General features: G+C 40.6%; 1 protein-coding gene across 1 annotated transcript; it reads left to right on the top strand.

The window, feature by feature from the left end:
- The first annotated feature begins 2,479 nt into the window (after positions 1-2,479).
- Positions 2,480-26,458, top strand: LOC119489070 (protein-glutamine gamma-glutamyltransferase K-like). The gene is made up of 14 exons (XM_037771237.1): positions 2,480-2,689; positions 9,114-9,403; positions 9,502-9,693; positions 16,608-16,859; positions 17,895-18,013; positions 18,120-18,227; positions 19,139-19,316; positions 19,418-19,556; positions 19,654-19,846; positions 21,743-21,896; positions 22,251-22,535; positions 23,714-23,874; positions 23,972-24,108; positions 24,228-26,458. Exons 2-14 carry the CDS (start codon positions 9,115-9,117, stop codon positions 24,385-24,387), a joined length of 2,367 nt encoding a protein of 788 aa, XP_037627165.1. The 5' UTR covers positions 2,480-2,689; position 9,114; the 3' UTR covers positions 24,388-26,458.
- Positions 26,459-27,057: the final 599 nt, after the last annotated feature.

Here is a 27,057-nt window from a genome sequence, read left to right as displayed (position 1 = left end):
CTGGGGCTGCTTTGCTGGGTGTCTTGAATCTGTGCCGGGTACAATGAAATCTCAAGACTATCAAGGCATTCTGGAGCGAAATGTGCTGCCCAGTGTCAGAAAGCTTGGTCTCAGTTGCAGGTCATGGGTCCTCCAACAGGATAATGACCCAAAACACATCTAAAAACACCCAAGAATGGCTAAGAACAAAACATTGGACTATTCTGAAGTGGCCTTCTATGAGCCCTGATCTAAATCCTATTGAACATCTGTGGAAGGAGCTGAAACATGCAGTCTGGAGAAGGCACCCTTCAAACCTGAGACAGCTGGAGCAGTTTGCTCACGAGGAGTGGGCCAAAATACCTGTCGACAGGTGCAGAAGTCTCATTGAGAGTTACAGAAATCACTTGTTTGCAGTGATTGCCTCAAAAGGTTGTACAACAAAATATTAAGTTAAGGGTACCATCATTTTTGTCCAGGCCAGTTTCATTAGTTTATTTTTTAAAATGATTCTGTTGAACCACAATTCAAAAACAATATCTGATTTTCATTAGTTAATTTTCAGTGAATTTTTATTTATTATTACTTTTGTCAGTTTCAAGTTATTTCAGTGACCATTGTTGGTTTTTCTCTCTTTAACGGAAAGGTACCAACAATTTTGCCTACGTGTGTAAATGATGAAATCAGTGATACCTGGTCATTGTGTATTCTGATCATGACTCACTGAGATATTTAAATAAAGAGTACAGTCACATTTTTACGTCATTAGTACACCTGAGCGTTTCCTACTATGACAAGTCAAAATGTCTGCTGAGAAAGATGCCCATTGATTTATTTTATCTTTATAGATATTTACTAGTTCTCTTTTTCTCTTCCACTGTTCCATATTATATTATATGATTGTATTGTTTTAACTACACGTGACAGAAAACATCCAAAATACACATTTAAGTGTGTATTTTACTACTTTTTCTATTTGCTTCTGTAGATTTCTCCTAAATTCACCAAAAGTTACCATTAGATAATGCCACATTAGTATATTTAAACATAACATTTTCAGAAAACTTGTAATACAAACAATAATTGTTTTAATGTCAGTAATCAACTGGGGAAGTTTCATGGTGATATTTATTAGTTAAAAACTATATTCACCTGTAGTGGCTTGCAAAACAGCCCGTTCTCATTCCCAGGGCGTCAAATACTCCTAAAGTCTCGCAAGAGTTTTTGCAAATCTAATATCATATTTTGTAATTTGCGGGCTCCCTTCCAGACACGACCCTTTAGCACTAGTATGAGACGCACCGGGCTTTCCATTAACTTCAACGTAACCCCATTCGCGGCAACAGTAAACACAGAGAAAGTGAGCCGGGAGTGACTGTGGTGACGTAGTTTAAAGAGTGAAAAGACACACTAAAGGAACAAACACAAGGCTTTCATCCAGGAGACGACTGTTTGAGTCCCTTGTGTTAAGTTTCACTTTAGCGTTCCTACATGTAAACCTAAGGAGACGCCAAGGGGAAAGCGGCAGTATGTGACGAGTTGGGACGAGAATGTGTTGCAGCTTGTGCAAAATGTAGGGAATTTTACAATCCATATCTTTAAACGAGTTTTGTCGCAGACTCTGAGTCAGAAATCTAAACTTCAGCAGCTCTTACATCCACCAAACTTCCCAGTTATATTCCCATTTATATTCTGAAGGTTTTTACAGGGGTTTGTTCATCTATCATTCATAGCCTTATTTATACAACATTTTATTCATAAAAACATGGCAAAAATAGATTTTTTTTTAATTGACGGTATTTTCTGATTTATGGAGTGATAAACAGAAATAGACTCTAATGTGTCGACAAAAAGAAACAATAATTTTGAACCTGGCTTTATCCAATGTTCAGATTTCTGTTCCGGAAATATATGCAAATATTTAATAAGATCATTCATCATTTGCATATTTAAACAGAACATTTCATCATTTTTTCATTTTTTACTTTTTTATTTATAGACCGACATGTACCCCGTCTCCAAGATACAGACTAGATTCGTCATACAATATCAATGAATAAGCCAGAGAACATGCCATAACAAAGTCATAAATCCCAAAGCAATATTTTTATGCTACGGGAAAGAAAATAAATAAATATATAAAAGGCAGAATAATAAATAAATAAAAGGAAGAATAATAAATAAATAAAAGGAATAATAATAAATAAATAAATATAGGAAAACTTGTAATACAAATAACAATTGTCTTAATATCAGTAATTAACTGGGGAAGTTTCATGGTAATATCTATTAGTTGTTGTTTTTTACCCTATTCAATACCCTAGTGTATTCCCTTAATGGTTTAATAGCCCTCATTATTTACCGTTACTCTACATGTTGGAGGTTAATGATAATTATATAATTATTAGGAGATATAATAAATAATGAATATAATAAAATCACACTTCTGTTGCTTCATATTATGGATTAAATCTAAGCGTCAGTGGTTGTTTGGCTCGCGGCCTATAAATGATTTCATTTATTGTTTTTGGCAGAATAAGTGACCCGACTGCTGCCGGTGCAGCAGGAAGGCGTGACCTCACTGCCTGAGCTCACAAGTATTTAAAGGAGGTCTGAACATGTAGTCTGTGAAAACACAAAGACAACAAGAAGACAAGAAGATTTCTGCCTCCGGTCTGCGTTGTCTCATTTTCTTCTGCCACTGAACTGCGTGAGTTTGAACCAGCTGTTTCACATGTACATCTGTCTGCTGATAGATAGAGGGCTTTAATTTGTGACTTAACAAATTCATACTTCTCTCCCTGCTCAGATTTCATGCTCAAGTAATTCACTTGATTTATAGGAGAAGGAGACAAAGTGTTGCTGCTTTGCCGTCAGGCCGTGATTATGCAAATAATAGTCTAAAAGTTCACTGAGTGCCATTTCATGCATGATTAACAAGAGTGTGTTTTTAATGTCGATCTGTTTCATGAATGGATTTACATTCTTCACTCACAACTGCATGTCATGACATATATTATTTAATTGTTTTACATTCCATGATGTGACTGGAAAGCATCCTTTCCTCTCATAAATATATATTACTGTACATAACATGTGACTCCAAGCAAGTTGTCCAACAGCTGCCACATCTGGTCTAATGGAGTGTAGTTAACCAGCATAATAAAGTGATACTGTCAGATGTGAAAGGGACAAAACTACGGCTGTAAATCAATTAAAATAGTTAATCGCATGATTGTCCATAGTCAATTGCGATTAATCGCACATGTTTTATCTGTTCAAAATGTACCCTAAAGGGAGATTTGTCAAGTATTTAATACTCTTATCAACATGGGAGTGGGCAAATATGCTGCTTTATGCAAATGTATGTATTTATTTATTATTGGAAATCAATTAACAACACAAAACGATGACAGATATTGTCCAGAAACCCTCACAGGTACTGCATTTAGCATAAAACAATATGCTCAAATCATAACATGGCAAACTGCAGCCCAACAGGCAACAACAGCTGTCAGTGTGTCAGTGTGCTGACTTGACTATGACTTGCCCCAAACTGCATGTGATTATCATAAAGTGGGCATGTCTGTAAAGGGGAGACTCGCGGGTACCCATAGAACCCATTTTCATTCACATATCTGGAGGTCAGAGGTCAAGTGACCCCTTTGAAAATGGCCATGACAGTTTTTCCTCGCCAAAATTTAGCTTAACTTAGCCTCCTTCCCGACAAGCTAGTATGACATGGTTGGTACCGATGGATTCATCAGGTTATCTAGAGTCATATGATGCTAGTATCTTCACTCTAGCTTTAAAACTGAGCCCGCTAAAACCTAAAAAACGCAAGTTTCGTTAATGCATTAAAGAAATTAGTGGCGTTGAAACGAATTTGCGTTATGATGGAATTAACTTTGACAGCCCTAAAGAATATATTAGTGATGCATTAATGTGTAATTATCACTTAATGTTGAAGTTGGTAAAGGTGGTGCTAATTTGAACTACTTTATACAGTATACTGCTGGGTAGATTAATCTATAATAATACATCATCATTTATTAGTTGATTCATATTTTGAATCTGCAAAGTATCTGAAGCTGTCAGATAAATGTAGTGCATGTAGTGAAATTGGCCATGCCAGTTTTTCCTCACTAAAAATTTAGCGTAAGTTTGGAGCGTTATTTAACCTCCTTTAACAAGCTAGTATGACATGGTTGGTACCAATGGATTCATTATGTTTTCTAGTTTCATAAGATGCCAGTATCTTCACTCTAGCTTTACAACCTCCGAAAGATTGATTGCATTAATGCGTTAAAGAAATGAATGGCGTTAAAACTAATCAACGCGTTATTATTGCGTGAACTTTGACATTACTTGTCTCAGGGGTCAAATACAAAGTCAGCGTTTGTGTGTTAAATTGAACCCTGTGAAAGCTTTCTTTAATTCTGACGTCATCAGTGAAAGTCCCTCGTTGTGGTTGAAAGTGAGTGATCTGGTCATGAGTGTAGCCGAGGGATGATCACTGGATCAGCACCCTCCTCGAGGAAGATATCCAACTTTGATGAAGAGCACATGGGAGTTATGTCTGCTGCTGACATCATGGGAGAGAACTTAGACCCACTTCATTTGACTTTTAATCAGACTTTCTAGATCTGCACATATGATTCAACTTGTTGGATGCAGACAGAAAATCTGCAGTGAGTAGTGAGGATGTAACACAGCGGGTAATGAAGCGATGGGAATCGTCCACAACGTGTCGCTCTCACCGTTACACCTCCTCGTCTCACTGTGTTAGTTTATTTTACATTTTATTTGGATGCAGTGAGAGGGTTTTGTTGATCTGTGTGGGTGTATCTCTTTATTTGTTGGATGTGAGATACCCTGCGAGCAGACTGTAATCTCAACCATATGGAGCACGCAGGATTTCTCCTCTACTATATTCATCCTTTTGGCACTGAGGCAGGAGCTGTGGTGGATTTCATTTTCACTTATATAAACAGTTTGTGAGTTCCCGCCCTGCAGTAAACTTTCACAACCTACTGAGGCGTCCCAGTTATAATCACTGTGGGGACTTGCAGATGAAATTGCATTAGTGACATGTAGAGGTCATGAAGAGGTGGATTTCTAAAGGCTGATAGCATAACGCTAGTTTGGAGCAGGAAAAAGCCGGCAGACGAGGCCGTTATCTTACACCTTTACTTCTGCAGCAGCCTGCATGTAGTCGGCTACTTTTGCATCCTGAAGTGTGATTTAATGGATTACATTGTTGGAATATGTTCTATTTATTTACAATGGACGATACGCTATACTGTGTTTTAAAACGGGCCAGGATTACTTCTGTTGTGGGTCTCGTACATTGTTAAATGCCACTTTTACAAACCGTTACTGTTGGTGCATATTCCAGGCATAAGGAGGATCCTAACATGTGTGATTTTATTTCATGAGTGGATGGTTAAAGAGATAGTTTGGGTGTTTTGAAGTGGGGTTGTATGAGGTATTGTGACGGCCTTGTCAATGTGATTATCTGTCTTGGTCTGCCTGTTTGCCTCTGTCAGTTCTCCTCCCCTCTCATTAGGAGATTGGCGTCACCTGCTCAGAGCAGATAAAAGCAGGGTCATTTCAAGATGGCCGTTCTCTCTCACTCTCACTCGTGGAAGGCTGGTGCCGTGCAGGCTCCCAGTTTGGTTTGGTTTGCTTATCTTTAGTTATCCTTCATGTTACAGGGATTTTAGGTTAGCCTTATAGTTTCACAGCACCCACACCTCACTACTACTGACTTTACACCCTTATTGAACTTCTGTTGATTCAGTTGAATTATCTTTAATAAATTTACCTGCTTACTTAAAGGGACTGTTTATAACTTTTTAAGCGTATAAATGTACCGGGTCGGGACATATGCGCGCTCGCGTGTGGCCAGAGCCTCTCCTCCTCTGCCTGCTTGCCTTCACTCAGACAGCGTGCGCGTTCTCGCGTACTCGCTCCACTTCTAGACGTGAAATCGCGCTCACTACACGCAGCAGAAGAGTTAGTAGCTCTGAGAATATCTAGTGAATGTACAGTGGACGTTTGTACAGAAATAAATGCTGCAGCTCCTCCAGACCAACAGAGGTTTCCCGTGTCTTGTGAAGTGACGGAGCTCCGCAGCGAGACACGTTATCGCCTCCGACCGGGTGCCGGTGTCTTCCCTGTAGGCGCAGTCGGGAGACACCGGCTGCCGGTCGGGGAGGCGATAACGTGTCTCGCTGCAGAGCTCTGTCACCGACCAGCTTTTCCTGCTCAGCAACTTCATGTCTATGTAGCGCGAGCCCGACGCTGACTTTCGTTGACTTAACGGCCACAAGTGTCGCTGTTATCAAGCATTTCTGAAAGTTACAAATAGTCCCTTTAAACTGTTACTGTGTGGAATTCCCTTCTTTGTTATGCTCTTGAACGAGCTGGGCATAACAGTATCTATACATAGTCAAAATATTCTCTATATAGTGTACACTTAAACGGATATCAATTTGTTTAGGTGAGCCTTTCTGTTAGGTGTCTAAAATCCGTTTTGCTGCTGCCCCTGTCCATAGCAGTACATTGCTTTGCTCCCGTGCTGGAACTCCTGTCTGTTTTCCCTTCAAGGCCTCTATTGGATCCCAGTTCTGCCGATAACTATAGTGTGTAAAATGTCCGGCGTCAATAGGACGTTTCACTCTGCGTCTACCCCTAGTGACAAGGCATCACTGTTTCATCTTCTGTATTGAATGCACTTTGGAGTAAATACACTGTATTTTATTAACTGGATATACTTGTTTAAGCTGCTAAGCTATTAAAAACAGTGTCAAGTGTTATTTTGTAGTCAGTGAGAGAACCTGAAGTTATCCCCTAATGTGCATACAGTAGCAAGTTTATCAGGTAGTTATGGATTTACAGTATGTCCTGCACATAGTTTGGTTAGCCTCGTCTGTCAGCAGTAAATCCTGAGGAATCCAGGAGGCGTTCCCTCACCTACTAATGTCTGTCTGTGATTTAGTGTACTCACTGTCTCAACTTCATTGGCATATGAATATGAATAAGGAGCAAACTCATTGGCAGTCCTGCTATTGCTTCATCGGAGCCTGTTTGGTTGCCACATAACAGTCATGGTTTCCGAGGAATGTAAAGTGAGTGTGTGGGAGGTTTTAGGGCTTTTGTTGCATTTCTAGAAAGCTGGAATGCTGAAGGATGCAAGTCAAGTCAGAGGTGAGAAACATGAGTAGAGACAGCAAATGGGAGGGAAGTAGGAGGATTTGTCGCCTCAGTTGTCCGGCTTAAGTTTCGCAGAATTCATTTCATTCGTTTTTTCTTGGATTCTTCAATTCTCAGAGAAATTATGACTTTAATCTATTTAGTGGCGTTTTGATCTTGAAACAAAATGTGTTTCATAGCCCAGTTGTGAATCCGAGCACGTATCTATTCTACCTCCCCAGAAAACCTCCTGGATGCTTCCACTGACTTAATAAATCACATTGTAATTCAGCATCAGTGAATCAGCTCCAGATGTGTACTGATGCAGTCACAGAGTGAATGCAGCCTCCTGCTTGATGCCACCAGGGATGATTCTCTCTCTCTGTGTGTGTGTGCAGAAATAACATGAACAATTCCAGATGGTTGTGTGTTTAGCAGCAATATTAGTGGATCCAATTAGTTATGAAAAAATATTATTTCATGCAAATCAGTTCCTCATCAAAATATTTGTACAGTAGAGTTGCATTTGACTGAATCAATACTTTATTTCTCTAAATGAACAGGCAAGAAGAGGGATATATAGATATAGATAGATAGATATGTGACACTATAGATGCAGTCACGTGACTTCTGACAATGGCTGTTTTTGCCGCCATGTTGGGTACCGATCAGAGCTGGGCGATATGGAGAGAATAACAATATTTTTGACTAAATTTCACAATATCAATAATTGCGGCGATGTTGTAGGATTAAGGGTTTTATGGTTTATTTACACAATGAGATTTTTCATAAATAACCATCAGTAATGTGGATATAATGATTAAGTGAAAAAGACAAATAAGTTCAGGAAAAGTATAATATTTGTTACTCTATGTGCAGTGGCAATAATTCATCAAATCATTATTTTTTATAATAATATTTTTTCTCTAATTATGTGCAGTGGTGGTAATTATTAATCAAATCATTATTTTGCTAAGAATTTAACTCTATGTTCAGTGGTGGTAATTATTAATCAAATCCTTATTTTTTATAATATTTTTACTCTATGTATAGTGATTTTTTTAATTATCAATCAAATCATTATTTTTACAATTATTTATTTTTTCTCTCTTTATGTGCAGTGGTTGTAATTATTAATCAAATAATTATTTTTATAATAATATTTTACTCATTCATGTGCAATAGGCAAGCATCCTATTTATTTATTTATTTATTTTTTTATATATACTTATATTAATATCAGGACTAATTGATAAACGTAATTGATAAATGGTTAAAAATTATGACTAAAAGTAAAGGATAAATGGTTGAAACTTCAAGCTTCTTACCAAGTGGTAGAACAAAGGCTAAATTCACCAAACCGACTAAAACACTGACAGTTTAATTGTGTTAAAACATTATTGTAACAACATCCACTTTTACATAATTACTAGTGTTAAATGTACATGCTGGAACATGATGGATGGTGTTCATATAATAGGGGTATTTGACACGACAGCTGTTGAGTCACTGTAATAAATCCATAACTTGAGGTTTTTGTGCATGTACAAGTTAATAATTTCTCTGTCACTCTTGATGTAGCACATCAATCTTAAAGTGTTTCATTTTAACATGATGTGCTTGTTTTGTGACATTCATCGGCGACACATGAAGGACACTCAAATGAAAAAATGTCTCACTGTCAATCTCAGCCTAGTTGTATGAAAAACCTATTTCTTCCTCTAAATGAGGAAGAGAGAATGAACTTAAAGATTAGCTTAGTGTAGTAGTTTTAATCAAATATGCACATCAGTCATTAAGTGTGAAGACTTTAACCGCTATTAAAGAAAACAACCTTTTGAGCTGCACGTATAAAAACGGAGTTGTCCTTTAGGAGACCGATGCATAATCAATGACAAAGCCCTAGATTGCCTCATTGTGTTCACCTTTTTCCTCAGGATGCCTTTAGAGAAGCGATCAATCAGGGACAGATCTGCAGTGGGTCGGTATCCAACTGTCACTCTCGGATTGTGGGAAGACTCTGATGAAGGAAATGAAGAGCCAGAGGAAAACAATCCTGAGGAAGAAAATGCGTGTCGGAGGTGGCTGAGTAAGGTCTGCCCGTGCTGCTGTCCCCAGCCAGATGGAGATGACATTACGGACACTGTGGTCACAGGGACTGAAGATCCCAATGAGGACAACGGGATAAATGGCGAGAAGCCTGCGACTGGTGAAAGCGAGCTTGATGGTAACTGGCATCTCACAGAGCTCACAGTTGTGTTATTTATCAAACTAAGTGAATGCCGGATAGACTTCACCCTCACTGTTTGTTTTTGTATTTCACAGAACTCCTCCTGAACGTGAAATCAATTGACCTGATGAAAAGTAAATCAGGAGAGAACCGTACCGAGCATCACACCGACCTCTACCAAAGTGACGACTTTATTATTCGCAGAGGACAGACTTTCCAGATGTGGATTACCCTCTCTCGACCCTTCAGCCCCGCCACTGACACACTTCACCTTGAACTCAAAACAGGTTAGTCCCCGATGGAAACAGTGTGCTGATGGTTGATTGGGAATTTGAAAATAAATCAAGAACCACACAATGGGCCTATCTAGCCGATGAAGCCTGTTGAACTATTTCTTGCAGCTGTTGAAGTAACAGTATATAGCCTCATTAAGAACTTTAATAAAACAATTTCGGAACTTGAACTTAACCACTGCATTTGCAGGGAATATTTTAGTCCTTTTCTATGCCTCCACGCTGGAGAAACCTGCCACCGGAGGCATTATGTTTTCAGGTTGTCAGTCCGTCCGTCCGTACCGTTCTCCTGAACGTGATATCTCAGGAACGCCTGGAGGGAATTTCTTCAAATTTGGCAAAAACGTCCACTTGGACTCAAGGATGAACTGATTAGATTCACAGAACACGTTTTTGGCCATAACTCCAGAATTCATATGTTAATTATGGACACAAATATCTAAGAGGATAAAGGGATGACATTTTGGACAGCCATGGATGTAAACTGCAACTTGACTTGTTGGCGGAGGCATACGACCATGAGGCGGTAATTCTAGTTTTAAATTTAATTCAGCAAGTAGCGCAATATCTTCACTCTCTTGTCTTGCCCATTCATCATGCAAACAATCGGACACACAGGGGATGTGATCATCTCAAAACACTTATTCATAAACTTCAACATTTAGAAAATAATCTCAACATAAAAATAAATAGGCTACAGTCTTGGCCTACTGTCAGACTAAGAAATCTGCTTTGATGACAGACCTCTGTCTTCTCTTTCTGCTTTCCTGTGGAAGGGTCATCTGTGGTATGTCGGCCATTCTTTAAATCACTTCTCTCTCTGCAAATCTCCGGGCAGGGAAGGACGCAACCACCTGTTCCATTTATTGAGATGAACGTCATCGCGTCATCTCTATTGTCACACGAGTGCGAGCGCTGACAGTGAAAGTTCATTTCTGGTTTTAGAGTTGTTTGCACTATTGACTGTTCTCACGTTGCAGCGCTTTACTTAGATATATTATAAATAGTAGTTTTATTTGAGGTATTTTATATGGTCTGTTGGTGAAGTAGCATTAATCACTATGAGGGGTGGGACACATTTATCCACATCAGGAATAAAAATAATTCAGCAGAGGCAGGGATATATAGACCAGAGGTGGGGGAAATAATCCACCCCATAACCCCGGCAAATTGCACCCTGCTCATACAACAGCTCGTATGATATGAAGTTATTTTTCATTTTTCGTGCATTCTCCTACAAGTGTCTTGCAGCACAAGCGATCAGTGCTCCTGTGCAAGCCCCTGCAGTGCAGAACCTGTTTAGGCCACAAAACGAGGTTAGGTTTAGGAAAGATTGTGGTTTGGGTTAAAATAAGTAGCCTACGTCTGTTACGTAAAATAAATACGTTTGTTATGTGACACACACAGATAATTAAGTACGTAAGTTACGTAACAAAAGTCTCCTGAGTGAAAGTCACAAGTTATTTTGACCCGGCCATCCAGCCCGACCTCCTCCTTACGCAGACTTTGTCGCTCTTTATACTACGTCACCTGACTTCCTTAGCAGCCCTGCACATCCTGGCTCACCATGACGTGGATTATATACAAATTACAGCGCATCAGTTTTCATACTACAAAGTACAAACAGTGACCTCTACAACCCATAAGGTGTTTTCCTGTTTCACACTATAAAGACAGACACTTTCACAACAACAAAATAGACTATGATTCCAAAAGCAACAGCCGTGCTTCTGAATAATAATTAAATTGATATGAATTTCTCACATGACTGGCCTCTGATCTTAAGAGGCCAAGTGTGAAACTGGATGGACGCAATCCAGCCTCACCCTCCGTTAAACCCTCTGCAGAGCTGCACATAATGATTTAAGACTTCCCCCTCTCTCTTGGCGGTCACAGGAGAGAGAGGAAGGTGATGATGGGTTGACAGCTGTGGGAGGAAACAAGATGTACAAGAAAGAAGTTTTGCTTTTTTACGCTGGCGTTTTAATTTGGCTGCTCGTGTGTGTGGAGCATTTCGATTTTGCTGAATTTGTGTGTGAGATAAATAGATTTATAGATAGATAGATAGGGAGGGAGAGAGAGAGAGGAAGGAGGGAGGGAGAGAGAGTTTTGGTTACTATTGCTATGGTAACCGTTCTGGTTGCTATGCTCCGGGGAGAGTTTTACGGATGCGGAGTCCTCAGTCCTGCTCTAACTAAAAATCCAGTCTGCTGACGATTCAGCGTCGATGCTGCCAGCCGTGTCTGCTCTCCCTCTCTCATTGTGTTGAGTACTGTAAGGCAGAGAGGACACAGACCAATATAGATCCTACAATTAAATCTGCGTGTGATAACAAGTGAAGCTTGAAGATAATAATTAAAATGTCTCTTTTACACAAAGACAGTGCATCCATATCAGGGATGAAAATGTTCATCGCTTAACACCAAGGAAACATGCCGCGGTTTAATGAATGGTTGCTATTTCGCAAATAGAGTAACCAAAAATAATGGCAGTCATTTATTTTTTCCAAATGATATTCTCTGTTTCCTTGAGAGAAAAACTGTATTGTTGCATCCTATTAACGCCACAATGTGATGTGATAACAAAAACACTGATCATGAATAATCATCCAATAATCTTAAAAAGCCATCTCTGATACTAGCAACAGCGTCCTCAAACCTGTAAATAAGTAAGGGTAATAAGTCAGGGCCTGAGCAGGAGGCGCACCGCACTGACATTTTGTTGCCCGATCAGACTTAGTGTTTTTTCGGTCAACCACTGAATGAGAATTAACACAAACCATGAACTGTATGATACCTAATAGTTAATAGTTACTTAAAGGTACAGTTTAAATGAATGAAAATAACTTCTCAAGTACGGCACTAATTAGCTGTTTTCTGTTCAGATCATGGTAACTACATTTGGTAAAGTCATTTATTACACGGCGTTGTTGAATACTCAATTCTGATTGGTTAATCACGGCATTCTACGGTCTACTATTTCTCTATAGCAGACCGTTGCTATGGGCGCAGTTCCGATGTCGGACTCTGGTGGACCGTTTATGTGTCAAATTGTTGATTTATTAAGTAAATAGCCGTGTAATAAGTGGGATAATGTGCAGCTAGCGGGTCATTGTTGTGAAAGAATCCCTTCAGGGCTCCGTGTCGGGTTGCAGCATCGCCCTGTCGGGGATTCTTTCACAACTATCACCGGCTCGCTGTACATTATCCCTTACATAGTTCCAGGTATCCAGAAAAAGTCACCACATTGAGAAAAAACGCTAATGACGTTGGGCGCTTTTCCGCTCTGATTTGAATTTCTTCGAACTCGAGCCGTTCAGGGCACGCCTGCAAAGACGCGAGGCACACAGCAATGCAAAAGCAGCATGCAAAACGCTTCACTATCATTGTAAACAATTACCAAAAGCTGCCCCAAGCTGATCAGGGCCTTAGCACTTTTGCACTTCTGGTTTCCATGTCTCAAATTTGATTGGTTAGATGCCTGAATTAAGTCTGTGGTTAACACAAGCTGAAGAGATTTTAACGTTTTGTTCTACAACATAACAATACGTCAGTAAAAACCCCACTCTAGTGTAACTTGAAGCTCTTACTGTACATGTCCTAAAAAAGGCGGATGCTAAGAAGTGGTTAAATGAGACTACTAACGTCATCACGCTGAACACTAGTCCACCTTTAGCTTAGTGGTGGCAAGGTGAAGTCATGCGACCGTGGTGTAGTTCGTTTATCGCCTAACATTAGCTTTTTACTTCTGGCCATTGCATTTACGCTTCATTTGTGTTCATTTGTGGAGATTATCTCATGAAACAAAACATGTAAGAATCATAAACGTTTGTTTGCCTCAGAGCTTATTTTCTGCAATAATTTAAAATTGGCTTTTTGCGATGCTAACTTTGATCTACAAAAATGCGTCATCCCCGCAGCGCTCTATCAGCAGGAGGACAGTAGAGGCCGCAGATATAATGCCAGTTTTTAGTCTTTTGAGAATCATGCCACCACTCTCCAAATGGTGGATATTTCACTTCAAAACAGTTTAACAGGAAGGTGCCATTTCTCTGTTTATAATCAAACTTCAAACTGTTTTCAACCGTTCGTACAGTATCCTGCACTCAGTCCAAACACTGTAATCGGACATGTGAGCTCCACGGTATGAAGCAAATCACAGCCCAATCTAAAACTATGACGTGTTGTTTTTAAATTTCAAGTGAAAGCTGTCATTGAGACGGCTGAATGCTCTGACCTTGTGGTTTTGAGGTGCATTTCAACAGCTCACAGAATGAAAGTATGCGGCACGTTGGACGGTTTTGCTATTCTTAGAGTCTTTCCTGTTGCAGTGCTGAAAATGTGAAGGTGTTCCTGAGGGGTAAAGGTAGAAAAAAAAGACTTCTCCCCCCTGAGAGCATGAATGTATTGCCTCTTATAGTATGAGATATGTTGTGTGCCATGTTGACATTTTACGGGGGGGTGTATGAGCCTAATCATTGCATGGCCAGGAGCAGTGACTTCCTGGCTGTATAGCCGTATACTTACTGGACAGATGTGACAGTGGCATCGAACTTGTCATATGCAAGAAAGCAAAAAAAAAAAAAAGCTTATTCCCAAAATGTCAGACTATTGCTTTAAGCAGCGGTTCAGACTGAAAACAAGGCAGGGGGCTGTTTTCAGCCTGAACCCGTTGTTCTGCTGGAGCCCCCTGCGTTCGCTACCCTGCTGGCTCAAATTCAAATGATGAAATTTTTCCACGCAGGTCTGAACGCGGCCTAAGGGTTCACCCTCTTGGGAGTGTGAATGTGCTCAGTAAATCTCATGGAAATCTGGCTGTTATTTTGATATTGCTTGTGCACATGTAGAATTTTAGCCTGATTCTGATACAACAGGCAGTGCTTGCCAGTACTCTGTTATTCACATGTTGGCGTGTGTGTCGGCCGGTATCAGCAATCTCTTGACACTTATTCCTATTTATTCATTACTTCTTTAAGCATGTTATACTGTTTCAGTCATAATCAGCTGTGTTTTTATTGCTATTATTATACTTGAACTATGCATCTTTTATAGTTAAAGTGCTTTCCTGTGTTATTAGTAGCCTATAGTAGGGTATCATTCAGGTTTTAGGAGCAGTGTCTCAGTCAGGATGCTCCTACATATTATACAGCAGGATAAAGAGACAAATTCTGAATTTGAAATAAAATATACTAATAGATATTAGGTTTGGGGGTCCTCCCCCCAGAAAATATGAAGGTTTTTAACTTAAAACTGCGCAATTTTACATCATTGTGGACCATTATTATGACTAGTTAAATGATTATTATATTATTTACACATATCACAGCCTTCGTCTGAACATTTCATTCTTCTGGAAATGTTTGACTTTAAAGAGCAGATTCAGAAAATGTTAAAATAATGTTTCATTAATTATATTTGTTCACAAATAAAAAAAAAGTTATCACGAACAGTTCATATTTTACAAAAAGGACGTGAACATTGTATTGATAAATTACAGCACCCTCGTTCCCACCCCCTTTCCCTCCTGGCCATACGTCGGCTCATCCAGATGCTCCCTTACGTAGTTTTTATGTTCGTACAGCTTATATGAGGCACGGCACAAATACGCTGGCGCTGCGCCGTTATGAATCTCCCAGAGAACCTGGTATGGAGATGGCAGAGAAGAGTACTGGCAGCTTGTGAGTAGTGCCGGTGCTCAAGAAAAAGTCACGGTACGCCAAGAAGTAAAATGAAGAAGTACTGGTACTGTGTACCGATGAGTACCGGCCCGCTTCGAGCACTGGCAACAGGAAGGGACAGGAAGTCACCAACAAAAGTAGACTTCAACTTCTCTGTCGTTGTAATGCAATGCATGGCTCGTACATTTCACAGTTGCATTCATTTCTTTGGAGGCAGCTTCAGGTTCCTATTGTAACACACAACCAGTAGTCAGTCTGTCCAAGTAAACATATCATTGTGAAATTGCAGCTTAGTGACTCGGTTCTGTTAAGACATTTGTAAACACAGCAAAAAAAAGAATACAAGGTCACACCCACTGAGGATATAAATCAGGGAGGGCTGTAGTTTTCACTCAACACACTTTTGGTATCCGGTCCTTTTCTCTATTTTGTTTTCCACTGCAGATAGTATCCCCTCAGTGTTGGTAGGATTCTCAGCTGATCGCCGCATGAAACTGCCGAGACCTACTGTAATACTCCCCGGAACACTCGCTGAATCATTTTAATGCCAACCAAACAGGATTGTCTGCACTTTGTCAATTGTAGGGCGTAGTTTTATAGGCTGCCAATTTGAAAAAATCTGGGTTGAGTGAATTAAAAATTGCGGTCACTATTGACGGTAGCTTGACTAATTAAAAATCACAAGTTTGTGCAGGATGTCGCAATTGTGACGATTCTCTCTGACCAATCAGAGGTCTGCAGTGTTTTAACTCCACTTTCTAGTACCGGCTTGGAACTCGCTTGGAACTTTGACCGAGGTGGTACCAAAAAAATACCAGGAACTAACCACAACTTTTGCCAATGGAAAACCAAAAGAGAGCTATTAGTAGAGGTGTGCCGCACCCACCATGCATTGGAGAAATCATATGAGCATTGTTCAACTGTCACCAAACAGAAACTGTTGCCAGATTGTTATTATAGTTCAGCTACACTGAAATCAGATGCTGTCATGACATGCTGTATGTGCATGTGTGTGCATGTGTGTGTGTTTCTCGTTAAGACAGTATGTTCTTCTATTTGATTTCTGTTTTTTCAAACATTCCCCACGAGATAGGAATGCAGGTGTGGTTTAGAGTGAGGGAGTCGGAAAAAAAAACACATTGATTGAACTGTGTGGTGCCTGTGCCTCTGTTTGGGCATGGTACAGTATGAGCACTAGTTTCCACATGTTATTCTCTTCTCTCCGTCTCAGGGCCACTGCCAGCAGTGTCAAAGGGAACCCATGTAATCATCCCTCTGGTGGAGGAGCTGGAGGACGATCGCTGGGAGGCCGCTGTTGTGAGTCGGGATGACAAAAGGATGAAGCTGTCAGTGAATTCCTCCCCTAAGGCGGTCATCGGCCGGTATCAGCTCACGGTGGAAACAAACTGTCCAAATGGCCAGACTGTCTCCACACACGACCCTGCGAATGATATCTTCCTGTTGTTCAACCCCTGGTGTGAAGGTAAACAACAAACAAAGCATCTAAGACAAGGTTGATATCTCATACATGTTATGTATATATATATATGTTCATACAGTATACTACAGGGGGTGGTCAAAATAACAGAAACACCTTACAATACAGTGTATATATAGCCCTGCAGTAAAGATATAAAATGTACCTAGTAAATCTAACAAGCTTTTCATTTCGACAAGGCCACAACAGTGTTCACCATCATTTCTAAGAAAATGTATAAAAGGCAGAGACGTAAACAAGAAAACAAACAGTACCTTTAACAACAATTCAAACTAAATCTTCACAGACACAACTGAGAGACAAACTCAGTCCAAAAAATGGATACTTAATGCGGGGCCTTTGTATTGTGAATAGGGCTGTCAATCGATTGTCCATAGTTAATCGAGATTAATCGCAAATTAATCACACATTTTGTATCTGTTCAAAATGTACCTTAAAGGGAGATTTGTCAAGTATTTAATACTCTTATCAACATGGGAGTGGGTCAATATGCTGCTTTATGCAAATGTATGTATATATTTATTATTGGAAATCAATTAACAACACAAAACAATGACAGATATTGTCCAGAAACCCTCACAGGTACTGCATTTAGCATAAAAAATATGCTCAAATCATAACATGGCAAACTGCAGCCCAACAGGCAACAACAGCTGTCAGTGTGTCAGTGTGCTGACTTGACTATGACTTGCCCCAAACTGCATGTGATTATCATAAAGTGGGCATGTCTGTAAAGGGGAGACTCGTGTGACCCATAGAACCCATTTTCATTCATATATCTGGAGGTCAGAGGTCAAGGGACCCCTTTTGAAAATGGCCATAACAGTTTTTCCTAGTATGACATGGTTGGTACCAATGGATTCCTTATGTTTTCTGGTTTCATATGATGCCAGTATCTTCACTCTGGCTTTAAAACAGAAAAAGTTATTATCACGTTAATTTTGACAGCCCTAAAATAAACAGAAAAATTAAAAGTAGTTATTTCCCATTTAAAAGATGCTCTTACTTGTTCTCTGTCAGATGACACGGTGTTCATGCACTCTGAAGACGAGAGGCAGGAATACGTCCTGAATGATATCGGACGGATGTACTACGGCACAGAGAATCAGATTGCAGTGCGGACATGGAACTATGGACAGGTGAGTGGGCTGTGTGATCTTTCGGTGAATAGGCTGAGCAGCAGAGAGTTTACTGACTGACTCCCTTCCTCCCCTCCTCCCTGTGTTTTCTCTGTTCTGGTTTCAGTTTGATGATGGGATTCTTGCTGCTTGTGTCTATGTCCTGGAGAAGAGTGGAACTCCTCCGTCTGGTTGGGGAGACCCGATTACTGTGGTGCGAGTCATCTCAGCCATGGTGAGACTGTTTTTCTACACCTGATCTATACCGACCTTCATATTTCTCTTCATAATGTGCGACATAGTACAGGGACCAGTACAGTAGAAACCCTGCTCAGTACCACGTCTAATCACCACACATCACGGCAGTAGTTCAGCAGGATACCTGTCTGTAGCATCGTAGGGTCTAAAGCTGGTGGAGTTTTCTCCTTTTTGAACCACTACTGCAAAATGGTACAAAATGGACAGAAAGGTCTTTCTCTTAACATTCCTTAACTGATGATAAATTAAGTGTGAAATAATCACATAAAGTCATAGTGACTTCATCATTTGTTAAAGGCAGGGTTGACGATGTTCTCCAGTCTACACTATCTGTTCTATTGGTTGAAATAGTCTTTACACTCCGACAGCGATCCATTACTGATGAGCTCTGAAAAAAGACCGGGAAAGAGCCGTCATCTGTAGCCGCTGTAATCCTGTAAAAACGTCTACCAATCACTGCCTCGAGGTCCTCTTGGAAAGAACCAATCAGATGCCTCCCCGCCTCCCTGCTCGTACTCTATCCTTGGCGTGCACCAGCCTGAACTCAAAGCGCGTCGCCGCCGCATGTTTACTGGAGAATGGAAGAGAAAACTCAGCCCTGCAGTAGCACTGCCGCGGTTACTGGTCATGAGGTAGCGTTGTTGAGTTGAGGTCCTCAACTGCTAGCTTTCCAATATCGTCGACCCTGTCTTTAGTAATGAGCGGCAGTAGTTCATGATACATCCTGTATTAATTCATGCATCAAATCATCCTGAGTCATGCATTAGTTAAGCATTACTTAAGTATATGATTTGTACCATTATTATAAAGTGTTACCGCGTAGTCTTGTTCAGCAGGGTTTCTATAATTTCTGGGAACCGAGTTTATAACTTCAAACTCTTTATGCAGATCAACTCCCCCGATGACCGCGGCGTCCTGGAGGGAGACTGGTCAGGAGACTATTGGGGTGGAACTAGTCCAACAGTTTGGAGTGGAAGTGTGGAGATCCTGAAGGAATACCATAATAACGACGGCAGCCCCGTTAAGTATGGACAGTGCTGGGTGTTCGCTGGCGTATTCAATACAGGTCAGCTGATTGGTCTTTTTCTTATCACGTGTTTAGGTGACGTGTGGTTCTATACTGTAGGTGTGTGACAGATATTTACTGATGCCTTATGTTCTTTCCAGTTTTACGGTGTTTAGGCATTCCCAGTCGAACTGTGACCAACTACAGCTCAGCTCATGACACAGACGTCTCCTTGACAACAGACGTATACCTGGACGAGAACCTGGACCCTATAGATCACCTCAACACCGACTCTATCTGGTATGTGCTGTCTCCATCATCGTGATGCCACCTCATCGTGACATGTTCCGCCGTCTCTGGTTTATTAAGACTGACCTTCGAGTCTTTCCCCCTGAAGGAACTTCCATGTGTGGAACGACTGCTGGATGGCTCGTTCTGACCTGCCCCCGGGCTTCGGAGGCTGGCAAGCTGTCGACGCCACGCCTCAGGAGACCAGCATGGGCACCTTCCGCTGTGGCCCTGCTTCTCTTGCTGCTGTCCGCAACGGTCACGTCTACTTCAAACACGACACTCCGTTTGTCTTCGCCGAGGTTTGTGGAATATCTAGTTTACTTTTAAAAGAGCACTTCTGTATTACACTTCCATAAAGTTGCAGGACTTGCAAAGAAGAGTCAAAATTGTTGCAGGAGAAAACGACCCTCTTTCCTCACATATAACAACTGATCTATATTATGCATGTACTGCGTACCGATCATGAACCATATGGCATACATCAAGCGATGCATGACGTTTCCCATCTGTTGAGGCCTTTTTTCTAACTCAGTGATTCCCAAAGACTGGGTAGAGACCCACAGGGGGGTCGCAGGAGATTTTATTAGGGACGCCAAATAAATTGATGCACATGGGACCAGAAAGGGTTTATTTTAACCTAAACCACAATCTTTTCCTAAACCTAACCAAGTAGGTTTGTGGCCTCAACCTTAGGAGATTTTTGGCAGAAAGCCCTGAAGGTAAACTTCTCCAATGTGCAGAAATTTGCATACATTTTTTAATCTTCTTTTATTTAAGATTTATATCTGCAGTTCACCTTTGAGCCACATGACTGAATGTTCGTATTGTTCTGATAATTGTAGCCAGTACTTATAACATTGAATCTAATATGAAAGGCTAGCGGACATTCAGTTTGTTTTACTGATGAGAGGAAAAAAACAGAGGGCCTGTTAACGCCCCCTAAATGCATTTATTTGGTCTCATTTATAAAGTATTTAACGGATTACATGGAACGGTGTTACATAATTAGGGTACAAAAAAGGTAACTATAGTCCGTTACAGTTACAGAAAAAAAAAGACGTAGTTAGATTACTGATACATTTAGTAAAACTGGGGATTACTGGCAGGATTATAATTTAAAAATATATTTAAAATAAATAATGATATAGGCTACAATGCAGATGCGCACACATTGCGACACTTCAAGACACGAGTCTCGCAACAGATTAGCGAGGGCGCCGGCAGGTAGAGGTATGCTTTCACTAGGTGGAAATTTCACCATTATTTAGTATGTAAAGCAGAAAATTGGAACAACATCACGGTACAGCGCAAGTTATCACAAAGTAGGATGGTTGGAGCACTTTACATCAAGATTATTATTTTTGCCGAGAGGCATGCAGCGTGAAAAGACGATTTGTAGTTTGTAGAAATATTTCATATTTCTGGTCCAGCAAACATAATACAGGACAAACCGGGAAATTTGTAGGGCTGTACCAAATAGTTTGAAGCTTCAAATTATTTCCACTGTAGTCAAAAAACACGAAGGGAGGCACGCAGGCAGGCTAATTTGATTAAATTTATATTGGCACTGATGCTGCTGCTCCAAATTAAAAATCTGGCGACACTAATGTGCCAAATGATTGGAGTCCCTGGATGATGAAAATATTTTCACAGCTGGAAGGCAGAATTTGCACTGTACTGTGATGTTTTCCCTCTTATCTGCTTTACATACTAATATAATGGAGAAATTTCAGCATGTTTCTTTTCTCTCGTCTATATTTGCATATTTGGTATTGAGCTAATCCAAAAGTAACGGAAAGAAATCAGATTACATTACCTTTATATTGTGACGCTTGGATTAGGGTACAGGTAATTAGTAATTGTATTGGATTACATTTTTATAGTAACTCTCCAAACCCGGTGTATATGTTTTCAATAACACATGCATGAAACGAAGTTGTGATTTTATAACGTATATTTCATCGACATGGCTGGTTTACCTATTCAAGATAATATAACATGATGCAGAAATGGCGGTAAACATGTTCTGGGATGTCCATTTATGCACAAATTCGTTCTTCTCACAATTTACAGATAAGGTTTATTGTGAATTGGGTCGCGATTTTTTGTCATTTCTAAAAAGTGGGTCCCCAGAAATAAAACGTTTGGGAGCAGCTGCTCTAACTCTGTCTCTCTGTCCTTATGTGTGCTCTCAGGTGAACAGCGATAAAATCTACTGGCAGAGGAACATAGACGGGACCTTCAAACAAATCTACAGTGAGAAAAAGAAGATGGGCCACTTCATCAGCACCAAGGCTGTCGGCACTGATGAACGCAAGGACATCACACACCTTTACAAACACCCTGAAGGTATCAACTGACAAAACGAGCACACTGAAATGCTTAGATCACATGCACTTAGAGTACAGGATACAAAAAACCCTGTCAAGGTATTTATGCTGCATCGTTTATTGAATTAATTAGTAAGTTTGTAATGGGTTATGTATGAATAATTGTGATGTGTTTTGTTTTTTTGTCTGATGGGTCTTATTTGTCTGTCTGTCTATGGTAACAGTATGTCTATTGTATGTGTACTTTTTCTCAAACTGAGCTGCCTATGGATGCAAAATGAATTTCAGTGCAAACTGACAATAAAGTTGTATCGTATCGTATCGTATCGTATCGTATCGTATCGTAATTAACTTTATTTCTCTTCATTATCAGGCTCAGAGGAGGAACGCATCGCTGTGGAGACAGCGTGTAGCTATGGCTCCAAAGCAGAGGCCTACTCCTCTCCCACAGCGGAGGACGTCTCCGTAGAAGTGACCATGCAGGGCGAAGGTCCTGAAATGGGAAAAGATGCAGATCTGACCATCGTGTTTCGAAACAGCAGCTCGGAGCACCGCAGGCTCCTCCTGCACAGCCAGGTGGCGGTCATGTACTACACCGGCGTCCACAAGGCCACAGTCAGAAGGGACAAGACAGATGTGGACTTGCTGCCCAACGAGGGTGAGTGGAGCTTCTTCATCGGGGTGGGTGGTTTATCGCAATCAAAAATAATTTTAAAAAGTGCATCTTTGGTTGTATTTTCTTGGTGGAAACTTCTGCAAACTGTAAAGAATAGTAACAAGGAACAATGCCTTTTTAATCCCGCTTAAAGGAAGAGTTCTACATTTTGAGAACTCAATCAATCAATCAATCAATTAAGAGCGTTACTGTCATTATGCAAGCATAACGAAATTGCAGTTGCATCAACCTCAAATGGTGCTTTGTATTAAAAGTACACATTTTTTTATCTATTCAGAACGTACACTAAAGGGAGATTTGTCAAGTATTTAATTCTCTTATCAACATGGGAGTGGACAAATATACTGCTTTATGCAAATGTATGTATATATTTATTATTGGAAATCAATTAACAACACAAAACAATGAGACATATTGTCAAGAAACCCTCACAGGTACTGCATTTAGCATAAAGAAATATGCTCAGAGGTCAAGAGACCCATTTTGAAAATGGCCATGCCAGTTTTTCCTCGCCAAAATTCTCCTCCTCACACAGCGAGTGCTGAGAAGATGTTCCAGTGATAGCAGCTCAATGCCCACACGATTATTTTTTTTTAATCAATAAAACTACAATCTTTTATTTTCTTATCATTTGAATTGTTTGCAAATAACCACTATAGATGAGAATAAGAAAGTAAAAGGATAACATTCAATTTAAAAACAACAAAAACGATCTGTATCGGCCGATATGGCTCATCGATGATGGGCAATCTGTATCTGCGGCAAAAAAACGGGACCAGGCATCTCTAAAAGTTATATTTGCTCCCTTTTTTTTCCTGCTGATCTGATCCGTGACTCAAAACTGGGATATGATCCGATTGATTCACAGGCGTTATTTCGCATTTCCGGTGTGTAAAGGCCTTTAGGGGTGCAGGTTGGCTGATTTTGTTACCTGTGGACGGAGCCAGGTTAGCTGTTTCCCACGGTTTGCAGTCTTTGTGCTAAGCTAAGCTAACTAGCAGCTGGAGGTGGCTTTACATTTACCGGACAGATGTGAGAGTGGTATCGAACTCTCAGCAGGAAAGAGAACATATCCAACTATTGCTTTAACAATTTTACTCGATACAATACTATAAAGCTAAAAAAGTTGAAAATACACTTTTAACATCTTCTGTCTACAGAGAAGAATGTAGAGTGGACGTTGGAGTACAAAGACTACAAGGACCATCTGATAGACCAGGCCGCCCTGATGCTGACGCTGTCCTGCCGGGTCAAAGAAACACAGCAGGTCCTCGCAACTCAGTTCAGCTTCCGGCTCAGGACCCCAAACCTCAAAATGAAGGTGAATAAATAAAGGGGAAATATTAGCGGTAAGAAGATTACGATTTTAATTCTGATCTGATGATGTTTTCTTACTTCGTCGTCGTTCTCTCTCACAGCCCATCGGGAACGCCGTGGTGGGGGAGAAGATGGCGGTAGAGATTTTATTTACTAACCCGCTACCACAGGTGCTGAAAGACGTGATATTCCACGTGGAAGGACTGGGCCTCCTAACTGCTCGAAAGATTCATTACGGGTGAGGAGGGGACATATACTTTCTTATATTGTGCTGAGTTGTTTTTTTGTTTTTTTTTAAACTACCTTGTCTATCCCTCTCTTTTGTGATTGACACTGTCATTTCCTGTCTACCCTCAGAGATATTGGCAGCCGTGCCTCGGTGTCTCTGACGGAGCACCTTGTCCCCACCCTGCCTGGACCGAGGAAATTACTGGCTTCATTGGACTGCAGGCAGCTCACGCAGGTTCACGGTGTGACCGACATCACTGTGGAGGAAAACAGCAGCGGTGCTCTGTAGCCGTTTGAAAACGGAGGCACTTTGAAACTGAATGGGTCTTAGAGAGGTCTGTTTTCAGCTCATTTATATGGAAAGTTAGAGTTTAAATTTAAAAAAGCATGACACCACAGGGCTGCTTTATTCAAGTCAAGTCAAATTTATTTGTACAGCCCAATTTCACAAATCACAAATTTGCCTCAGGGGTCTTTACAACCGAGTACAACCCTCTCATCTCTCCCCAAAAATACCCTTTTAACAGGGAAAAAGAAATCAAAGAAACCTCAGGAAGAGCAACAGAGGAGGGATCCCTCTTCAAGGATGCACAGACAATAGATGTCATGTGTACAGAGTAACAACGTTATGAAAATACAACACAGACAATCCATATGACAAAAAACAGATAGAGCCTGAGCAACACGACCTCTTCTCCACCATGTAACCTAGACAGAGGACAAGATTTTTGTTTTTAGTTCACAGTTGCTTTGGTAATGTAAATGCATGTTTCCCATGCCAATAAGCCCCTTTGGACTGAACTGAATTGATAGAGAGGCTAAATCTCCTGGAGGACGGAGGTCCGTCATGTGGAACAAAGCACCAACAGCCAGGAGAGGCAGAGCGAGGTCATAAACAACAGACGGTTATTAAGTCCCTGGTTTACGACTGACCAGGAATACTTCTGTTGTTCGTCCCGTTACGTTGTTAAATGCCACTCTTACAAACTATTAATGTTGGTTCATATTCCCAGTGTAGGGAGGATCCTAAATTGTGTGATTTCATTTCATGAATAAATAGTTACGTGGCTGCGTTTTTTGGAAGCGAGAACTCCAAATTGGTAAGCGAGTGAAGGTCTTGACACACCAAGCCGACAGTCGGCCGTCAGCCAGTTTGGGGCCGTCGGTGAGCGTCTGTCAGCCTAGTTTTTGCGGTGTGTCCCACTGTCTGCCCGGGTCGGAGGTTTTTCGGCCGATTCAGCATGTCGAATCGGCGGCGGAGCTCGTCGGGGAGAGAAATCACTGTTATTGGCTGTTCGGCTTAAACGAATCAGTGCACGAGAAGAGAAACGGACGTGAGGAAACAAAGCCAACGAGTAAAGTCAAGAGGAAAAGCACAGACGGCTCTTCTCGATTTCATCTTCAACAGCGACATGAACATCTGGAATGAAGCTAAGTGGTGAGTAAAAGTGGTGTGTGGATGGTCGGCAGACACCGCTTTGTTTCATGTAACGTATCATAACAACAGCTTGTATATCCGCCGTCCTCGGTCTCCCGGTTTCCCTTTTTGAATGACGAGTACAGACTACCGCCGCCTGCTGGTGTGGAGAGTTATTTCATCTCACGCAGGCGCAGAACGTACGTGGTAGTCGGCTGTTGGCTGTCGGCTATAGTCTTTGCAGTGTGTTTGAGTGCAACTTTTTGGCCAAGACAAAGGTGACGTGAGGCGACGCAACTGGTGGCCTTCGTCACCTCTAGTTTTTTTATGTCGGATTAGTGTCGCCCCAGCTTTAAAATTAATATTATTCTCGTCAGCAGGACTACTAGGCTTAAATTATACGTTGAGACTGAGACCAACCCACCAGCCGAATAATAAAAGAATAACTAACTAATTGAAAGTTAGGGCAGAAAGACGGGTTTTGAGTTTGGATTTAAGGCCTCCACAGAATCAGCCTGTCTGATGTCCATAGGGAGGTTATTCCAGAGGATTGGGGCTCGATAAGCAAAGGCTCTTTGGCCTGCTGACTTCTTTTCCACTGGAGAGACAGACAGGAGCCCTGTATTCTGTTTTTGCATCAAAATGACCGCTGAGAGACGGCTAATCATGAAACATCTAACAGAAATGTGGGACAGAATCTTTTATATTCTATGAAAATCATTTACGTTGTTGCAGAGGCTGCAGCTTAAATGAAAGAAGTTTTATATTTTTATAAAGACAGGCTCTACACTAAGATCATGTATTTTATGCCTATTTATAAATACAATGTATTTATTTTGTCTACTTTGCCATGTGTTGACAGTAAGAATTGTTTTATTTAAATATGTAAATACTGCTTCAAATGCTTTTGTTTTTATTAAAACTAAATATAATTAAAAATGTATCCTGGAGTCTGGTGATTTATTGTGACATTACAGAGCACTTTGTTTCTCATGTCTTGTGTCATGAATGGTTGCCATAGATTCACGGGGTGTTGCCAATAGTTACAGAGCCCTGCCGCTAACGTTGGTGGGAAAACAATAAGAAGAAGATAACAGCGTTCAATGGTTAAAAACAATCATTGTTTTTCATGCACTGGCCAATTTTGCTTCCATAACATCGTCTTCTTTCAGACTAGTTGAAAGAAAAACATCAAACATACACATTTAGGTGTTTATTTTACTACTTTGTCTAATTGTGTTTGTAGATTTCTCCTAAATTCACTAAAAGTTAGCATTAGATAACGCCTCGTTAGCATATTTAAACATCGCCATTCCAGAAAACTTGTCTTTCAAATATAATTGTCTTAATGTCAGTAATAAACTGGGGAAGTTTCATGGTGATATCTATTAGTTATTTTTTTACCCTATTCACCTGTTGGGTCTTCAAAATGTAGTGCATTTTCTCAAAATGAGTTTTTTTCTCACTCTGAGCCAGACATCTCCACTTCAGCAGCTCTTACATCCACCAAACTTTACAGTTTCATTCCTCTCTATATTTTAA

Source organism: Sebastes umbrosus, chromosome 5 (genome assembly GCF_015220745.1).
Source record: "Sebastes umbrosus isolate fSebUmb1 chromosome 5, fSebUmb1.pri, whole genome shotgun sequence".
In the NCBI taxonomy this organism is placed as follows: Eukaryota; Metazoa; Chordata; class Actinopteri; order Perciformes; family Sebastidae; genus Sebastes; species Sebastes umbrosus.
Note: the sequence above shows the minus strand (reverse complement) of the source record. Positions and strands in the feature narration are given on the sequence as shown.

Coding starts and splice junctions, on each gene's coding strand:
- LOC119489070 (XM_037771237.1), top strand. CDS start 9,115: ATGCCTTTAGAGAAGCGATCAATCAGGGACAGATCTGCAGTGGGTCGG. Junction 18,014..18,119: donor GGACATGGAACTATGGACAG/GTGAGTGGGCTG, acceptor TTCTGGTTTCAG/TTTGATGATGGGATTCTTGC. Junction 23,875..23,971: donor CCCCAAACCTCAAAATGAAG/GTGAATAAATAA, acceptor TCTCTCTCACAG/CCCATCGGGAACGCCGTGGT.